At 42.8% G+C, this 18,510-nt stretch overlaps 1 protein-coding gene across 5 annotated transcripts; it reads right to left on the bottom strand.

Annotated features, from left to right (window-relative positions):
* Positions 1-2,255: 2,255 nt before the first annotated feature.
* On the bottom strand, positions 2,256-17,539 carry MOK (MOK protein kinase). Of its 5 annotated transcripts, none has more exons than XR_004691972.2 (12): positions 15,278-16,938; positions 13,114-13,228; positions 12,135-12,224; positions 11,055-11,125; positions 9,520-9,598; positions 8,676-8,724; positions 7,815-7,993; positions 7,095-7,196; positions 5,583-5,756; positions 4,990-5,097; positions 3,223-3,432; positions 2,256-3,139 (listed from the first exon to the last, which is right to left on the bottom strand). XR_004691972.2 is itself a non-coding variant. In XM_035105731.2 (12 exons), exons 1-12 carry the CDS (start codon positions 17,368-17,370, stop codon positions 3,062-3,064), a joined length of 1,266 nt encoding a protein of 421 aa, XP_034961622.1. In that variant the 5' UTR covers positions 17,371-17,539; the 3' UTR covers positions 2,256-3,061. The 5 variants fall into 5 exon arrangements, 4 of the variants coding, with proteins under 4 accessions (XP_034961622.1, XP_034961611.1, XP_034961631.1 ...); XM_035105731.2 differs by lacking the exon at positions 15,278-16,938 and adding an exon at positions 17,364-17,539 and having other exon boundaries at positions 4,986-5,097; XM_035105720.2 differs by having other exon boundaries at positions 4,986-5,097.
* Between the last annotated feature and the right edge of the window lie 971 nt (positions 17,540-18,510).

Here is an 18,510-nt window from a genome sequence, read left to right as displayed (position 1 = left end):
GGCAGCTAGCTACTCATATTGCCTGTTACATTCAAAACTCTGCAGCTAGATCTAAATCTTTCAGACCATGCTTCTCAAAGTGGTGCAAATCACTTTTTTGAACAGCATGTTTCAAAATCGGATCATGGAGCCCTGGGCTTCCTCAGGAGGAATTGCAGGCTATAAACTAATAGGGCCCTTCCGCTTTTCCAAAGGAGTGCTCTGACATGTAATCAAGACAAGTATTAATTAGTTTGACAGAGGGTAACAGCAGCACTAAGACACTCAAAGTGTTTCAAAGCCTCCCTGCCTTTCTTGTTCATTTGTTGGTGGTCTGAAAAGGGAAGAAGAAGAAGAAGAAGAAAACAGATTCCCTACCTGATGACTTGCGTAGGCTCTTATTTGTACAGGGAAGTATTTACAATCTTAACCTTTTAAATATATGCAAGTATTTGCAAAGCCCCGGTAGCAAGGAGAGTTGCATTCGCAGCCATGCCTGGTATATGTGTACTCATACAATTTCACTTAAATACGGTATATGAGCAAGAAACACTTCAGTAGTAACTTCATGACCTGTTCACCAGAGTGTTGCTCCTCTGATGTGCCTAACGCTGCTCTCGTAACCATGTCTACTCAGAAGTTGCTTATATTGAATTAAATAGGGCTTACTCCCAGGTAAGTAGAATTTGGATTAAAGTCTGAATCAAAAAGAGGCAGAACTATAATGAACAAATTACTTCTATGACGGGATTCAAGTTCAAATGCAAGAGAGGAAGTTGGGAGCATAGCTTTACTTCAGAATGCACGAAACCCATGTGGCTTGACAGTTGCGAGTTTCTTCCCTTAGAGGGCTGTGCAAGAACCCTCTGCCCCTCCCAGCTGGTGGTAGTTGTCACATGACAGCTCTGTGGGCTTCAATAGAACAGCTGTGACAAAACAGTCCCATCAGAGAAAAGCTGAATTGTGACCAGCAAAAATTGGGCAAACTTGCATATTTTTGCTTGCTTTGGATGAATGACATTTCGCTTCTGCTAGTTGTGGGTCAGGCCAAGCAACTTTGAAGGGTTCTGAAGCCCCATCCCTTGACTAGGAACTCGCATGCAGCTCCCCCTCTGTCTTGTGAGATTAGACCACATCAGCTATGGGGGTTACAAACTTCAAATGAAAAAGAGCCAGTGTCGATTTCAAAGCTGAAACCTGACATTTCCCACTTGCATGTAAACACTAAAACAACAGAACAATCCAGTCCTTGGCTGCCTTTTGTGCCTTTTAAGCGTTGTGGTGTGACCCTCAAGGCTACTTGTGCTATATTACCTTGATGGTGCAGGAAGAAAGCATGCCAGAACTGACATGTAGAGAATTTGTCTGCACTGCACTGTTAACTTACTTGCCAATGGGTACCTAGAAGCAGCACGTCTTCTGAGCTGCCTCTACTCTTCCCTAAAGCACCTGCCAGGTAAGTCCACCTCGAGAAGTGGGGTGGAATGGGATAAATCCCAGAACCAGTTTACGATGCCATGCAAAAATCAGTGTGGGTGAGAGGTACAGAGATTAACAGCCTTTCATGAATTGGCATGTAAACTAATCAGCACAATATTTAGGATCCTTTGCTGTTTGGCGCATACTGCACTTTCCCCAACAGTGGATGTCTGAAATTTTTTTATATAAAAAAAAATAGGAACTTGCTCCGTGAATTTGCACTTAACTTTCTGGATCTGAATGAAGTCAATACACTTGAGAAATGCTTGTGCTTGAAGATGCTTAAAGATACTTTTCACTTGTGCTGGTAGCAAGATTGGAAGCTTTTGCCATGCACTTGGATGAAACTGCAATATTGTTAGAGAGTTGTTGCCCTCATGCATGGAAGAAATGCAACATTTTAGCAGTATAGAAGCTACATGGCTATGTTCTGGTTCGTGCTTCCCTTGAATACATCTGTGGCTTTTCTGGAGGGAAAATCCAATTGCCGTACAACTTTCATTATTTAAGGTAAGGTCAGGTCTCACTTATTTTTGTACTATCTACCGGTCCACTAACATTACTGATTTAAAAAAACCAAAAACCCATTGTATCATTGACTTCCCTTCTAGGATAGGTGTTCACCTCCATATTTTGGGGGATCTGATGCTTTGGATGGTGGTCATAAATTTATACAATTAGTTGTACCAGTAATTCACAAACTACTTTCCTTGTTAGAGAGAGGTTGTTATAGAAGTGGATTTCATTTCAAAAGGGCAGAATATAACAAACCTTGAGAGTACCATTTCAAAACCCTGTATTTTAATAAAACGGCATTTTTATTTGTCATTTAAACGGTAATTCTGAAAGCAACTTAAGAATCTTCTTGTCCCTGGCGGAGACAAGGTTCCCCCACAAAATATACTTTCAGATATTATTGGCTCTTCTCACAAATGCACAATGTGTTCTTTGAAGTGAAATTGTATCGAGCATGTGACAAATCGTATTTTAACTGAGAAAGCATGCTCATGCTGTTTAAGCTTCCGTGCTACAGGAATATGTTGGGAGAGCAACAGCAAGACTAACTTGATCTTACGAATGACGCATGCAGAGAAAATCTGCCCATTTACATAATTTGAAAAATAAATCTTTACACAAGATTGCACTCAAATCAGATGTAACATACTCCAGAAGATACTAAGAAGACTCAGGTTTTGAAACTACCAAACACCTTCGCCACTGCTTCAATCTATATCTCCACAGTCACATTTACAAAAATACACAAATTCAGTTTCAACACATCTTAAATAAGAAGTACTGTATCGTATTTAATATAAAAGTAGTAACAATTCCATTCCTACCAGTGCAGCACAATTGGAACAAATGTACAACCCACTTAAGAGGAAATAAAATTGTACATCGGGAGCTTGGAAAAAATATGAAGTGTAGTCTGAGTTATGAAAACGGTGCTCACGTAGAAAGGCTCCTTTTCCTTTTTTAAAAAAAGTTAAGCACAAAAATAATAATATTGTAGCATCTTGCTGCAGCATTTGAGAAGATAAGGCACTATTGCTGTTAGTGTACCTTTCAAAAGTATTGGCGAGCACAAGGGATTCTTAGTCCATCAGAAACCCCCTCTTCTTCCCAGAGCAGGCAAGTGGTAGTGTTTCACCGGAGATTTAAATTCCTTCTGTCTTTCAGACTGTTGGTGAGACAACACAAGTTAAAATGGGCTGTTAATTACTTGTATAAAATTGTACAATCTGAAAAGCAAGGCAGAATTACCTTGCAGTGTGTCCCAAAATATGTTATGGGCTGCAACACTTGGACTTGCCCGTTGGTTGCTGGGAGAGGAAAAACTGACTGAAATGGAGGATTAGGGTAAGAAGTCAAGTTGGTTACTTCAGAAGCAGCCGGTTTGGGCAACTCCACTGTATAGGGATTCTGAAATCCACGACGTCCCAGTGGATTCTCTTGGGCTCTCCTAAGAAAGTTCTTTTAAAATAAAAATAAAAGTTCAATTTTTTTTTGAGAGCAGTATCTTTCGTGTAGGCTAAATGTTGAAGTGTTTGACCTCCCTTTATATGCACCTGTATTGGTCTGGTTGACCTTGTACACGTGCTTAGACCATCACAGCAGCAAACTTACAAACCAAAATGGTTCTTCCTGAGTACTGTTGCTTGTGTTCCGTGAACACACCTTCAGAAAGAAACACATAGATGGATGTACTTTTAAGGGTATTCGGATTAGCGTAGGAGCAAACGTAGATAATGGTAACTACACCAATACTGGCATCCAAACACTACTGAAGAAAAGCCTGAGCATATTGGAAGGTTGATACTTACCAGGGAAATACCCAGTAGGTTTTTTGCTGCTCTACCGTAATTTTAAGAGAACCAAGAATTTCAACTGTGCCACAAGCCAAGGCTTGATCAAACTTGCTCTGTTAGTAGCATGAGTTTTAAAAAGGAACTAATTTCTAAAACTACTCCCTAGAACAGCTATTGGAATACCTTTTAAATAAGACAAAACATTGGTTAGATCTGACATAGAATTTGATAAGGTGCTGGCAACTTAAACCTGGTGCCTTCAGAATTCCATGCCGGGAGGGAAGCTTAGCGTAGCCGTTTCAAAAGGTAAGATCTGTTGTTCATCTGGCACATTTCATCCTGCCCCCTCCCCTCGCACAAGTGATCCAACAGATCCTGGAAAAGCTTTATTAGAATAAGCGATCCTCCTTTCCCTGCTTGAATTTCAGTTTGATCAGCACAGAATCTTGTTTGGGTGCTGGCAAATGGGATACTGATAGCTCAAGTGACAACTTGCATCTGGTTCAGCCAGATTCTTCTGATTTCATAGTTCTATAATTAATGAACAATTTGCAGGGATGTTTTAATAACCCTGGATGCAACAGCAGTCATGCTCACAGGAACATCTCAAGAAAAGATGTGTAAATAAATAACCTGCTCCAGCATAATTACGAGCATAAGGTCACTAAAAGTTTTCTGAGCCCCAAATGCTATACTGTATGCTCCTCCAAGCTGTAAATCATAGTATTCAGCACCCTGACATTAGCCTGGTAGTGACTAGCAACAAGAAATTCCATGAACAGGCTTGTAGAGAAGGGACAGAACATTTTCCCCATCCACTCCCAAGCTAAAAACTAAACAGGCTGCCAGGAAGACTCCCTGATTCCATATAAATGAGGCAGGTTCCTGCAAGAGGGATAGAGCCCTCTTCTCCCAGCCCCCAACAAGCTAGTAAATATTTTTGCAGGCCAGTAGCTTTTGGGAGCTTATTTGCAAGGCTAGTGTACAGTATGTATGCAAAACCCTCTCTAAAGCTACCTGTCTTGCTTAGATGGACACTGTTTAGATCAGAAATCCATACAGCCTTGGATCCTTTTGATACAAAAATCCTAAAATATGTTTTGCCTATCGGACACTATTCATCATATCATCGCATTTGACACAGGGTTGTTCTGTTGGCAATTTTAAAATGGCATTACTTAATTAGGTTTATTACTTATTCATTGATTTAAAGATTACCTGCCTTTGATCCTCCTTTGAAATACGACGCAAGCTGAGAGTCTCCCTTTCTAATGGGTTTTCTGTTAATCTCATTCTTCTGCGTATGGTCAAAGCTTGTTTCTCTGCCAACCTGTTCAGCACAGAGCCAGACAAAATCTCACCTATGAAACTCGAAATTTGTTTGTGTCAACTAGTTGAGCCAACATAGCAACTTCCGTTTTTCAGCCGTACTAAACAGTAATTTAAAATGCAGCTGTTAAGTACCCAAACCTAGTGAAGTAGGTCAAGATTTAAGCTTGGGTGCTAGAGATGTAATTTAAGTCCTCTGGGTGATATCCAGTTGTGGAGTCGTGTTTGCACCAGTGGGACTTCCCCTTCCTTGCAGCCCCCCCCCCACCTGCCCCTATGGTCTGTTCTAGTTAGCCGAGGGCCTCTATGGAGCAGTTTGGGGGGGAGAGAGAATTAATGAAGTTGTGAGAGGAAGGGAAGTCCTGATCATGCACTGTTGCAATGGTGGACCTCACTTACTGATTTTAAGTCTGGGATTGAGAAGCTGGAGACACCAGCAACTCCTCATTTATTGCTCAATTCAAGAGACACTGAAAGTTTACCCACCTTAATTCTCTGAAGTAAGGGTGCTGTAGGGCTTCATGGGCACAGATCCTCTCGTCAGGATCATATTGTATCATTGCATACATAAGAGTTAGGCTCTTGTTTGACAAGCTAGGCATAAATGGAGAGATTCCCTTCCCTTTTCTGATGGGAAAATCAAAGCTCATCACTCGTGACCTGCATTGATCCAGTGAAAGGAAACACATTCCTGTCAGGAGGCTATTAATGTCGGCCTTATTGGGGGATGGGGGATGGGGGATGGGGCAGGGATGCCAAACAGATAAAGCGGATGCAGAAAATCTTGAAGGCTAAACACACATTTTGCTCTTTGTCTCACCTTCAATTTGCCTACCCAGAAGCAGCAGATTCACCGTTTGTTTGTGCTTTTGGTTCCAGCTCTGTCACTGGAAGCCTCAGCAGCTTAGAAGTGCCTTTTATCAACAGCAATTGCTTTGACTGCCACAGCCATTCCTGGACCAGGAAAACCTGGCCATGGCAGTTCGCAAATTGGTTGCTTGGAGACTGGATCACTGCAGTGCGCTCTAGGTGGGGCTTCCCTTGCACTTGATCTAGAAGCTGAGGTTTGTGCAGAATTGCTGCAGCACAATTACTGACAATAGTGAGACTTTGTCAGCGTATAACACCTATGGTCAGAGATCTGGCTACCGGGCCGTCTTCAGCAGTGCTTTGCAACCCATTGCCTACTTAACATATATGTAGCATTGCTGAGTGTTCAAATGACTTCTCATACATTAATGATCCACATTATTCCCATGTTACTGAGGAATGAGGTTGAGAAGACAGTAGCTTGCCTCAGGGCACCTGGCGAGTTCATGGCAGAGGTGACTTCCTGACTCAGCATCTTGGCCATTAAGTAAATAGCAGCTCTCAGGATCTTCCCATGCTTGAGGACGTACTCTTTGATTGCAGTTTAAAATACCACAGTGCTGGAGTAGAAGCACGTGTGACTTCTGGCATAGGGGTGGGGAGTGGGATCTCTGGGGAGGCAAAGGGATAAATGCATGTCCCCTGCTGGACCTGCTCTGTGCTTAGAGCCTGAAGCTGGTATTTCTGTACCACTTAACACTCTGCAGCAGAGATCTAACTTGTTTTTGAATGGAAAAGTAGGCAGCGAGCAATCTAATCAATTCACAAGATGCCATGATTTGGAGTGTGACCTCAGCTCACAACTGATGAAGTAGCCTCAGGTTACACTGAATAGTTAGTCTATACCAGGCATCCCCAAACTGCGGCCTTCCAGATGTTTTGGCCTACAACTCCCATGATCCCTAGCTAACAGGACCAGTGGTCAGGGATGATGGAAATTGTAGTCCAAAACATCTGGAGGGCCGAAGTTTGGGGATGCCTGGTCTACACTGTTTTAGCTACGGACTAGCAAACAGCTTCCTTTGACATGATGCGTGAGCATTCTCCTCTAAATTAAGACATTCATTTGTACGGGTTCGATCAAAGAGAGAATGCACTATTAAATCCCAGAATTCAAAATGTACTTACTGCTTGAACTTATTAAGAATCTTCTTGGGAGGAGTACCTACAATATCATGGATTTTTGATATTTGGTCCAGTTCATTAGATCCAGGAAAGAGTGGGTGGAAACTAGAAACAAAAAAGAGGAATTGGTTGGGCAGTGTGGGAAATTAAACTGCCAGGGTTGAGGGTTTTCTCCTTGTGAGGAAAACTGTCCAGTCTTAAATTGTGGCACAGGTGTTAGTAGTATTTGCCCCCTGCACCAACTATTGAGGAGATTATGGGTGGAATTCAGCATTGTGCTATTGCAAACATTCCATCTGTGCAAGGAATGCAGTTTGCCAGAAAGAACAATCCTCTCTCCCTCCCCATGTGCTTTACCACTGAGCTTTACCAGTGGTTCAGCTTTTCACAGTATCTGAAATTGTTTCCGTGACACAATTGTGAACACTTCATGCCATCTACACAATCCTACCCTTTATGTGAATTTCAGTAAGTCAAGGGTGGTGTGTCCCATTTTGCCACCCAAGGCAAAATGGCAAGGTGCTGCCCCACCGCCAATGCCTCCGTTACCTGGGTCACAAAGCGGTGGCAGGAAGCCGCCACCACTGCTTCTCTACTAATGATGGGGCAGGCTGGGGGCCACCTCATGGTGTTCTACTGCCCAAGGCGGCTGTCCCAGCCCACCTCATGGTTGGGCCGGCCCTGCTCTCAAGTCAAACCATCAATTCCTTTAAGATAATGTACCTTGCAATTTCGTAGAACACACAGCCAGCACTCCACATGTCCATTTTATAACTGTAGTACCCATCTGTGAGAAGACATTCAGGTGCCCTGTACCAGCGCGTAGAGATGTACTCTGTATAAGGCTGTTTGGAGTGTATACTTCTGCAGGAACCAAAATCCCCAAGCTTCAGAAGATCCTGCTGCAGTTAAGATAGTTGTGGCATCTCAAATGAGAAGGCATTCATATAAAATCAGTCATGTGTAAAGATGCTTAATTTGAGAACGGAGGGGAAATCTGGCTATTGCATTGCAATGAACTCTGCTCCATGGCTATTTTGGGCAGAGTGCCTGTAATCTTTGGAAATGGGGAGAAAACGTAACTGCAGGAGCACTGAACATGGTAATGGGGTGTACTTAACCAAAAACAAGCTTGTCACTTTGAATCTTTGGTCACAAGAAGACTTACCAGGTTATAGAAGATTACATTTCATCAGTAGTGTTTGGGAAAGATTAGGGACAATACTGCCACTTATCTAAACTGGGCACCTGTAATTCCACATCCAAAACTAACAATGCACTTTTCTCTTATGTACAAATGCACTTCCAAATTGCAGTCTTAGCATAATGAATACAGAGTTCCAACATATTTATCACTTGTGCTACGGCTGTGTTTCCCAAACTTACAACAAACCTCTTTTGAGTTTAGTCTTACTGGTGTGCCCCTTCTCAAGCAAATATAAATTGGGGGTATTTTTAATAATACTATTTTATTTATGATGAAATAATAATAAAAAATTCTGCTTTGTACTCTTTGAAACTCTTTCACGACCCTGGAAGGGGGTGGGACACATTTTGAGAAACACTGCACTAAAGACTGCTTACCTTTATTAATATGTTTTCTGGTTTTACATCTCTGTGAAATAACCCATTCCTGCAAGAGAATTATTCAGGGCAAGTAAGTATTTATATACCAATAATGGCATACAGAAAGTACCCTGTGCATTGGGGTTTTCCTGTTCCCCACTGTCCCATTCCCAGTCCACATTATGAACACTCCTGAAAACCATCCATAGCCTGGAGATTGGGGGATGCCCCAGAGAAGAATTTGCAGTGTGAGAGGCTGCAGCTTTAATAGATACATCAAGGCCAAACTGCATGGATGCTACATGCACAGCCTGCTGCTAGTGGTTTACTGGTCTTTTCTGTGCATAGTGTTTTTGTAGTTTTAACTGTGATTTAAGGTTGTTTTAATGTGATTTTATGAAGATTGTAAGCTACCTGGGCTCCTATGGAAGGAAGGGCATATATATATGAAGCTAGTAGGCTTAACCTGGTTCCTTTATTTTGGAGAAAACTAGAATGGGCTCCCAATCCACATTGGAGCCCTGTACCACCACCACCCCACTGAAAATCATTCCCTTGTGGCTCTTATTAGCCCCAGAAAATGCTGTATACTGCCACCAGTAGTCTACTTTTTGGAGGCAAGCAGATGAGCAATTTTCATCAGTGTGAAGTCAGAATGAATGCACATTCTGGATAGGGGCCCCAAGGCTGCTTTTTCTCCAAAATAAAAGCAGCCCCACTTGTTTAAGGATACGATTAATATCATATGTATTTTGACCCTCACAGTAGTACCTTTGGGGTATTCACTGGTCTCTCCAGTTCCCGGCTCAATAATATAGCCAAATACTACATTTGCAAAAATAAATACAAATGACTGCCTTACCTGTGCATGTGATCAAGAGACTTGCATAACTGGTACATATAATTCATTATTTTTCCTTCAGGGAATGGTTTTTTCCTCCCTAGTGGAAACAGTCAAATGAGCATGGTACAGTTTTATTCAAAGTTCACTTTTATGATGGAGAGCTTGCAGTCACTTCTGCCAGTTAAGTGAATTTTAAATACAGATGTGAGTTGGTTTGCCTGTGAAATGTGGTAGTGTTTGTTTTCCTTTTATATTTTCCATACTGGTGAGGAAGAACACACTGGGCTGGTTTAATCTGTTTCTAATATACTGTTGATTTTAAAAATACTTGTTTTTAGCTGTATTCTCTTTGTAAACCACTTTGAGGGTTTTTGTTTACATTCATTCATTCATTCATTCATTTAACGAGGCTTTATCTTAACTACAGTTAAGAGTTCAGCAGTCATCTATCCCCCTCCCTACAGCAAATTCTCCTGCTCAGCCTTAACCACTGTTAAAAGAAACACTGGCACTCACCTCACCACAGTTAACACATGCCAGAGTTCTGGATAACTGCAGACAGTCAACTCTTCTCTTAATAGTGGTCAACATGATATGAAGGTTTGCTCCCCAGAAAGGTGGGCAAGGAGGAAGTGTTGATTCCTAAACTGGCTTTCTAATATCTGCTATTTATAGGGGGGGGGGGACAACAACCACAGGCCAAGACCGAAACAGTCCCCAGACTTGAAAGTGATTCCACTTGTGGTGAAAAGGATTGGTGCTGGAAAGGAAAGTCAGTAACTGCTATCTACTCTTGCTCTGGAGGGAACCCCAGCCATCTGTAATAACTTTTGAGGTGTGCAAGAAAGCAGGTGAGTGCAAACTCCTGTTCTCACACGCATGCACATGGCCAGGAATGACAAAGGAATGGCAAGAAAAGATAGGGGAATAAATCTCTCAACAGCACTGAAATGTAATAGTGGCTTTCTAATCTCAGGCAATCAGTTGTTTTGAATTGTAAATATATATATTTGTGATGAGTGAGAGCTGTTACAGCAGGACTCTTAATTACAGAGCAGAGATGACACAATTATTAGCTGCTGTTCCCTTTCTACGCAGTCTTCCCACCTGCACCTGTTTCCTCCTTTCCAGCACCATCAGGCAGGTGTTTCCCTTCCGTATCTGTAATTATATGAAAATGTCATCTCCACCTTTCAAAATCTCTCTCTGCCTTCACCTACTGGGAAGAAGACTATCGGCGGTAAACAGCTGAATTGCACAAACAGAATGACTTCAGCTTGGGCAACAGGGCTGTCCAACTATAGAAATCTTGTGGTCCTCCAGATGTTGTTGGACAACAACTCCCTGACAACTGGTCCTCCAGATGTTGCTAGAGAAAAACACACTGACAATAGGTTATGCTGAGAGTTGGAGTTCAACAACATTTAGCGCTGTTCCCCACCTGTCCTACTTAATTCTTTTGGTCAGTCATACTGTACAAATAGTTGGGTTTTTGCGTAAATGAATAAAGAGCATCTCTGCAAAGGTCTTTCTCATTGGCATGATCTACATACCTTTGATCAGTTCATAAATGTTCATGTCCATGAGTTCACATATCAATGCCACAGCACCGGCTTTCTTGTCACTGAAGGGGGGAAAAGAGTGTTCTTATTTAACTACATGGAAGAAGGGATAAAACTACTTATGAAATCCTTTGGTTGATGGGAGGTGTTCTCATATGTAAAAAGGCTAGAACTCTAGCAAAAGTTCTGAACTCATGCGGAGACAAACGTCACTTTATGAAAAATGTTTTGTTATCATCCACTGACCACCTGTAGTCTTTTATTGGGCAGGTGACATTAGATGCCCCTCCTTACAATACGGGCAACTCCCCATTTACACAGGGGTTACATTCCCAGGCATCGCGTGTTTAAGTGAAATCGCATATATTGGGAACACCATTAAAAAAGCCTGCAAACACCCTCCAAACCTCCTTGCTCAAGCTCCAACTCTCAACAGGCCTCAAAGTTCGGGGCAAAGGCTTCTGGGATTGCACTCGCAAAGGCTTGTGGGATTGCTACGGTAGAAACTTCATGCAATTTCTGCCATTTTTGCTCTCTTTTAGGGCCATTTTTGCCCCTTTTCATTCCACTTCTAGGTTCATGGCAATGCGTGTGTGCATGGTCACTTGTGCCTTCAATGCATGTAAATTGGGAGTTGCCTGTACATGTAATTCTCCTTAATAGTGTCATTACTTGAGTCCTTCATTGTACTTTCATTGTACTGTTGGTGCTGCCATCATCTACACTACCAGAGAACACAGATAAAGATGGAATAAAAGCAAGTTGTTCCTTAAAACTTGTACACGTAGAGTCTCAGTGTTCATGCTACCAGTGGCTCAGCCATTCAAGTGCAAGTGATTGGCAGCCCCAGTAGGCTCACTTCCCAACACAAGGGTATTTGCTGCCCTCCTGGGAGCAGAGGTGTAGGAAAAGGCAGAATCTCATTCATTATGCCACAGGAAAATAGAGGAGGTCTAACCAGATTAAGACTGGTCTGGCAAATGAAATTGTGATTCACCACCTCCGCATCATCTTAGGGAAGAATACTCAGAGTATAGAAAGGGAAGGTGAAAGAAAGGATGCAGAACTTACAATATCACTTCATGCAACGTAAGGATATTTGGATGTGGATTCAGTCGCCTTAGTGCTTGTATCTCTCTCATACTGTTCACATGGTCGATACTTCAGTATATAAAAAAGGGAAAAGATTAGGCTACCGTCTTAAGGTCGCTTTTGTTTGTTTGTTAAAATTACAAAAGAGTAAACACTTCATTCCCCCCTTCTCTTTATTGTTGCTCTGTCCAGTCTGTGGATTATGGACCACACATAATCTCAAGAGATGTGTAAGACACATGCTTGGATGAGTGAATTAGAGCATTTCATGGTTTTCTCTTCCGGTAGCAGAAGAGTGTTATTTATTTATTTTATTTATGTATTACATTAATAGCAGAGGCCTCTCATGGCGTTCCCCAAGTTTTGAAAGTGGCTTATAAAGCAGCATGTAAACTACTTCCATAAGAGATCACAGAGAAGTCTCTATCTCTGGTCACCAGCTCCTATAACTCTGATGGTGGTGGGATCTGGAGAAGGGCTATGTACTATGTTTAATACTTGGGACAAAAGAGAGAGAAATGTAGTGGTTGTAAGGTTAGTTGTCCTCTTTGAAGGCACTCTTTTTCTGTATAATGTTTATAAATATTCAGAACCAATATTTAAAACAAACTTTGATACTGTAATATTAATTCAGGGTGGATAAAAATCAATGATTTTTTATTTAAATTGGATTTTTAAAATAAAATGTTTTTGAAGGAAAAATCTTTCTAAAGATATAACTGTAAAAACTACTCTGAAAATGTATTATTCAAAAAATCAAACTTTCATCTGGTTGTAAATATTAAGATTATACCAGCAAGAATGAGTCTTTCTGTAAAAAAAAAATTAAATCAAGTCTTACTGACTAGTGATTTAAAGCGTCATTTAAATCGATTTGATTTAAATCAAATCCACCTGTATGAATTTCAGTATTTCAACATTTAAGTAAAAAGAAAATTTAAAAAGCAGCTGCACCTACCTTTCAAAATGCTGTTTCATTTGTTTACATGCATAATATTGTCCATCCTTGAAATTTTGTACCTTCAGAACATCAGAAAATGTTCCCTCGCCAATCTTACCAATCGTTTTATATTCTAAAAAGGTCAAAAATTTAAAAGAAAACTAGGTTTTAGTATCAATAGCAAACTTAATATCCTCAGGATTGCTTTAAATTCTGCTTCATTGGACATGTTTACAGTTATAGCTTATTTATTTATTTATTCAACCAACTCTCCTATCATCACTGTATCTATCAAAAACTAAGCCTTGCATCCCTCTACACGGTATAAGTATTATGGAAAAGGTAAAGGTAAAGGGACCCCTGACCATTAGGTCCAGTCGTGACCGACTCTGGGGTTGCGCGCTCATCTCGCATTATTGGCCGAGGGAGCCGGCGTATAGCTTCCAGGTCATGTGGCCAGCATGACAAAGCTGCTTCTGGCAAACCAGAGCAGCACATGGAAACGCCGTTTACCTTCCCGCTGTAGCGGTTCCTATTTATCTACTTGCATTTTGACGTGCTTTCGAACTGCTAGGTTGGCAGGAGCTGGGACCAAGCAACGGGAGCTCACCCCGTCACAGGGATTCGAACCGCCGACCTTCTGATCAGCAAGCCCTAGGCTCAGTGGTTTAACCACAGCGCCACCTGGGTCCCTTAAGTATTATGGAAACACAGCTCTTATTTATGGACAGCTGTGTGAGGAGCTCCACCTTGCTTAAGATTGTGTTTGCTGTAATAACTCACTTGAAGCTTTTCTTTGCTTAACTGCCTAGCAGATGCTTCTTCAGCAAAGTGTGCAATAGTCATTTTACTCCCATGGTCATTTAGTTTTCAGAGATTTGAGTTTGCTGTGTAAGAGCATCAGAAATGAGCAACAGGCATTTTAAAGCCTGACCACTAGGGTGTTTAAATTCATGCCTATCTATCCCTCAAGTTTTGATTCTTGGAATCATAGAATCATTATTATTAATAATAATAATTAAATTTCTATACTGTCCTATACCCGGAGGTATATTGTTGGAATCCTTTAGTGAAATGTAGCATGTGAGCTGGGATCACAGCTGTAGCAACATCTATAATCTCCTAATGCTCCACTATGTAATTCAGAGTTTTTTACTCATGTGTGACATTAGCACTCACACAGGGATAGCTGCCCATGGATATGTCTGTTAGCCTCCATATAGACAGCATCCCTCTTGCTATCATATTCATCACCCTCTTAACCATTCTTTAACCTTCTTTGGTGTTAAGTATCTGCAGACTTGAGTCAATTCTAACTTTCTTTCCAATTGTCTTCTGTAGATACCCCTGTCCTTTCTAATTTGGTTTAGTCTTCTCCCATACATATCACCTCTACAGCAACTGCTTCTAAAAGCCTCCACTGGCTAACTTCTCATGACAATTAACTTCTTCAGACTGCAGCTAGCTGTAAATAAAAAGTAGTTCTTTCAGGGAGGGATGCGGGAGGCTCAAATTGCTCTGCAGCTGGAAAAGCAGATGCGGGTGTATGCAATTCGAGTGCTTTGGCTCGTAACTGTACAGAATTGATAGCTTTGGAAACATGTGTTTAAAACATTTGGTTAAAACAAATCACCCCACCTCTAAAACTTTAGATTCATTGAAGATTATGGAGTCTGAACATGTAGACAACAAATTGTGCTCTAGCATCTAAACAGGGATGGCGTCTTCCACATATTCTTGGAGTAAAAAACTAATCATCCTTGACTACTGGCCATGCTAGCTGGGGCTGATGGGAGCTGGAATGCATCAACATCTGGAAGGACACAGCTTGTCTATCCTCACCTACCCTTCGTTTAAACAAAGTGTGACCGTCAGGGCCACATATCTAATAATGGCAAAGCACATGGAATCTGGCCTATCCCCAGTTCAAACAATAGAACAGAGACTACAAAGAGTGAAGTATATACCACAGTCATGGTAAGAATTGGTTGTGTTACCCCCCCCCATTAAAAAACTATTTTTACAATATGTATCACTGCTTGATAACAAATCAGACCATTGCTGTTACCTCCTTAGGTATGTTTACTTGACAAATCTATATAGTAACAAAAGGCAGGGCGGAGAAACTGTAGCCCTCCAAATAACGATGGTCTGCAACAGGTGTGGGGAACCTTTGACTCACCAGATATTGTTGAACTACAACCTGCATCAGCCCTACCAAGCATGGGTGATGTCCAGGGATAATGGGAGTTGTGGTTCAGCAACCTCTGGAGGGACGAAAGTTCCCCACACATGGCTATGTTGGCTGGGGATAACTGGAGTTGGAGTTCAACTGGTGTTGGAGGGTCAAAAGTTTCCCACTCCTGAGGGAAGGCTTGTGCTTGATACATACATGGAAGGAAAACCCATTAAATTGTGTTACAGGTTAGTAGTCCTGTTGGTCTGACGTAGTCAAAACAATAAATAAATAAAAATTCCTTCCAGTAGCACCTTAGAGACCAACTAAGTTTGTCATAGGTATGAGCTTTCATGTGCATGCACACTTCTTCATTAAATTGTGTTTTGAGTAAGCATTATCAGATCAGGGTTTAGGAAATGTTTTTAGGCTGGACTGCAATCTAAAACATTTATCATGGCATGAATTTTGTCATATAATTCTCCAGATGTATAAAGCAGGCTGAAAATATGATAGGTGTTCATATACACCTTAACTGAAGCAAACATCCTAATTATTGAGCATGAAATTTGAATAGGATACATACAACAAAATAAAAATCTATGTTCAAACCCTGAAAAATGATGCCAGCTTTATCAATGAATTTAAATGCTAATTCCTTTTACAACTCCAACTGTGCTTTGATCCATCTTCCAGATTTCCTCTGAAATACCCATAAAATTCCACCATTTTCCAGAAAGAGTGCCACCCTTTCCCCTTCCTCAGAGCCAAGATCCAAAATTCTTAGTTTATAACTAAGCTTTCTTTGCCACAATCCCAAATTTGTAGCCCAAAGCTGCTGCATGGGAGAAACTCCTGTCCTTTGAGATCACTCAGTGAGCTGCACGGCTGACCCAGAGGGGATTTGAACCCTTGTATCTCCCAGGTGGTTGACACTCTAACCCAGAGTTTTCCAAACTGTGTGTCACGACACACTAGCATGCTGGCATGTTGTGTGAATGCTCCCCGCGTTCCTCCCGCGGCTAGAAAGGGGCTAGTTTAACCTCCGGTTTGCTAGTAAAACTGAATTACTGTGTCGCAAAATGATGCATGTCTAAAAAGTGTGTCACCAACATGAAAAAACTGGAAAGCTCTGCTCTAACTGCTATTGTTGTTGGTATCTGAAGAAGTGTGCATGCACACGAAAGCTCATACCAAAATATAAACTTAGTTGGTCTTTAAGGTGCTACTGAAGGAATTTTTTTATTTTGCTATTGTTGTTGACACCCTACTGCCTCTAGAGACAATGGAATGCGCCTCTAAGGGTGAAATCAAACCACTGCATTAATCGCGCCAAAGTGCGAGTACAAGCCTGGGCAGCGTTTATGGAGTTCCAGGGCTGCCTAGTCAATGACCCCGCCCCCGGCCCTTGGCCTCGCTGATGTGATCCAAAGGAAAGCAGAGCAATATGTTGGGCACCAGCTTGGCTGCAGCAGTTGCTGGATGGAGGCGTACAAAGCGCCACCCAACCATCTTAGGGACTCCCTTCTGGATAGGGGTTTTACTCCAAAGCCTTGTCTTCTCCTGAATAAATCCCACAAGGCAGTGGAGGAGGCTTAGGACCAGAGTTCTCCTTCTCCAAACGGGCTACCTTCCCAGGTTGGTGAGCCCCATCAGCCCCCTGGCTTACCTCTTCCCCACCATCCCCACTAGCTTCCCCTCCCCGCCCCACTTTTTCTTTGCACACAGCTCTCATCCTCCCCTCTCCTCCCCTCCCCTCCCCCACTAAGCTGGATATCGAATCAGACACCTCTCACTATGAGAATTTAGCATCTTTGTTTAACTAGCGGCTGCCATACGCCGGCCTCAGCAGCCACGGGTCGGATCTTTCCATGACCTGGAACAAACTTCTCCGACGCGATGTTGTAGATCATATACGTTACACACGTGTACACACGTACACACACATATATTCCTTTAACCCCTCCTCCCCCGCCGGCCTCGCGATCCGTCTTGAAAGCCGAGCCGCACCGGCTCCTCTCCCTCTCCCCCCCTCAATTCCCCTCAGGGAGACTCGCCACTGCCCCCACCCCCAGCGAGGCCGCCCCCTTACTGTTCATCCTCCGCTCGCTTTCCCCGCGCGTGCCCTCCAGTGGGGAGGGGTGTGTGGGGCGGCGAGGGTCCTCTCTGAAGCGCCAGGGCCCCCCGCCCTCCGCTCCCCGCGCCGAGAACTTGTCAGTGCGCCATGTTGTATCCCCGTCACCCTGGCAACCCCAGAGCGTCAAGCTCCCTCAACCCGGGGGCGCGACCGTGTCAGTCCCGCCCTCGGAGCGGCGCAAGCGCAGTTGCTAACCTCCGCCCTCTCCTATTGACTGCGGCAACCGCAGGGCGGGCTCCATGGCGGCGGCGGGGCCTCCGAGGTGCGCATGCGTACACCACGGCTCCTCTCCTTTCTGAGCGCATCCTCAGAACCCCGCCCCCCGGGCGGTCCTTGCTCATGCGCAGTCACGGGAGCGCTTAGAATCTTAGCAGAGTCGGAAGGGATGCACCAAAGGTCATCTAGTCCAACCCCGCTCGGCAATGCGGAAATAGCAATCCACGACAGATGCAACCTCTGCTTTAGAATCATCAAATGAAGGAGAGTAAGCTGAATTGGGAGTAAGTCGCCGTCGAACTTCCGAGTAAGCATGCTTACACTCAGCGCGGCTTACTTCCGAGTAAGAATCTCCTGCTCCATGAAGACACATCTTGAGCATATAGTTAGCAAAATATAGTTGTTTTTGAAAAGGAGGTATGTTACCAAAAGCAACCACCACCCACTGTCAGAATTACAAATTAGTTATTTTGGAGTGGGAGTTGACGTGACAGGCATTCAAAAGGAAATAAATAACATGCTGGTTGAGTCGCTCTTGCAGAAGTCGCCACTTTCAGTACAGAACTGGGATTGCAGGGGTGTCATCTTCACTTGCCTGCGTCCCAGTTCGCCAGATACAGTATACGTATCTGCGACAGCTCCGCGTAATAAGACAACATAGGATCTGAGTAACAGAGATTTTGAAAATCCAGAATTCGAAGGTCTATCCAGCTCTGAAAATCAACCAGCTGTTACACCGTTTGCCCATAACCATTTTTCTCTAGTTACAGGTAGGTAGCCGTGCTGGTCTGACGTAGTCGAAACAAAATAAAAAATATCCTTCCAGCAGCACCTTAAAGACCAACTAAGTTTTTATTTTGGTATGAGCTTTCGTGTGCATGCACAC

Source organism: Zootoca vivipara, chromosome 1, assembly GCF_963506605.1.
Source record: "Zootoca vivipara chromosome 1, rZooViv1.1, whole genome shotgun sequence".
Taxonomy (NCBI): Eukaryota; Metazoa; Chordata; class Lepidosauria; order Squamata; family Lacertidae; genus Zootoca; species Zootoca vivipara.
Note: the sequence above shows the minus strand (reverse complement) of the source record. Positions and strands in the feature narration are given on the sequence as shown.

What these genes read in the sequence shown, in the direction of transcription:
- MOK (XM_035105720.2), bottom strand. Translation starts at nt 15,485, where the DNA reads ATGTATCAAGCACAAGCCTTCCCTCAGGAGTGGGAAACTTTTGACCCT. An exon ending in GTGTTCTACGAAATTGCAAG is followed by an intron (nt 7,197 to 7,814) that starts GTACATTATCTT and finishes TTTTGTTTCTAG; the next exon opens with TTTCCACCCACTCTTTCCTG. An exon ending in ATTCTTAATAAGTTCAAGCA is followed by an intron (nt 5,757 to 7,094) that starts GTAAGTACATTT and finishes GGATCAATGCAG; the next exon opens with GTCACGAGTGATGAGCTTTG.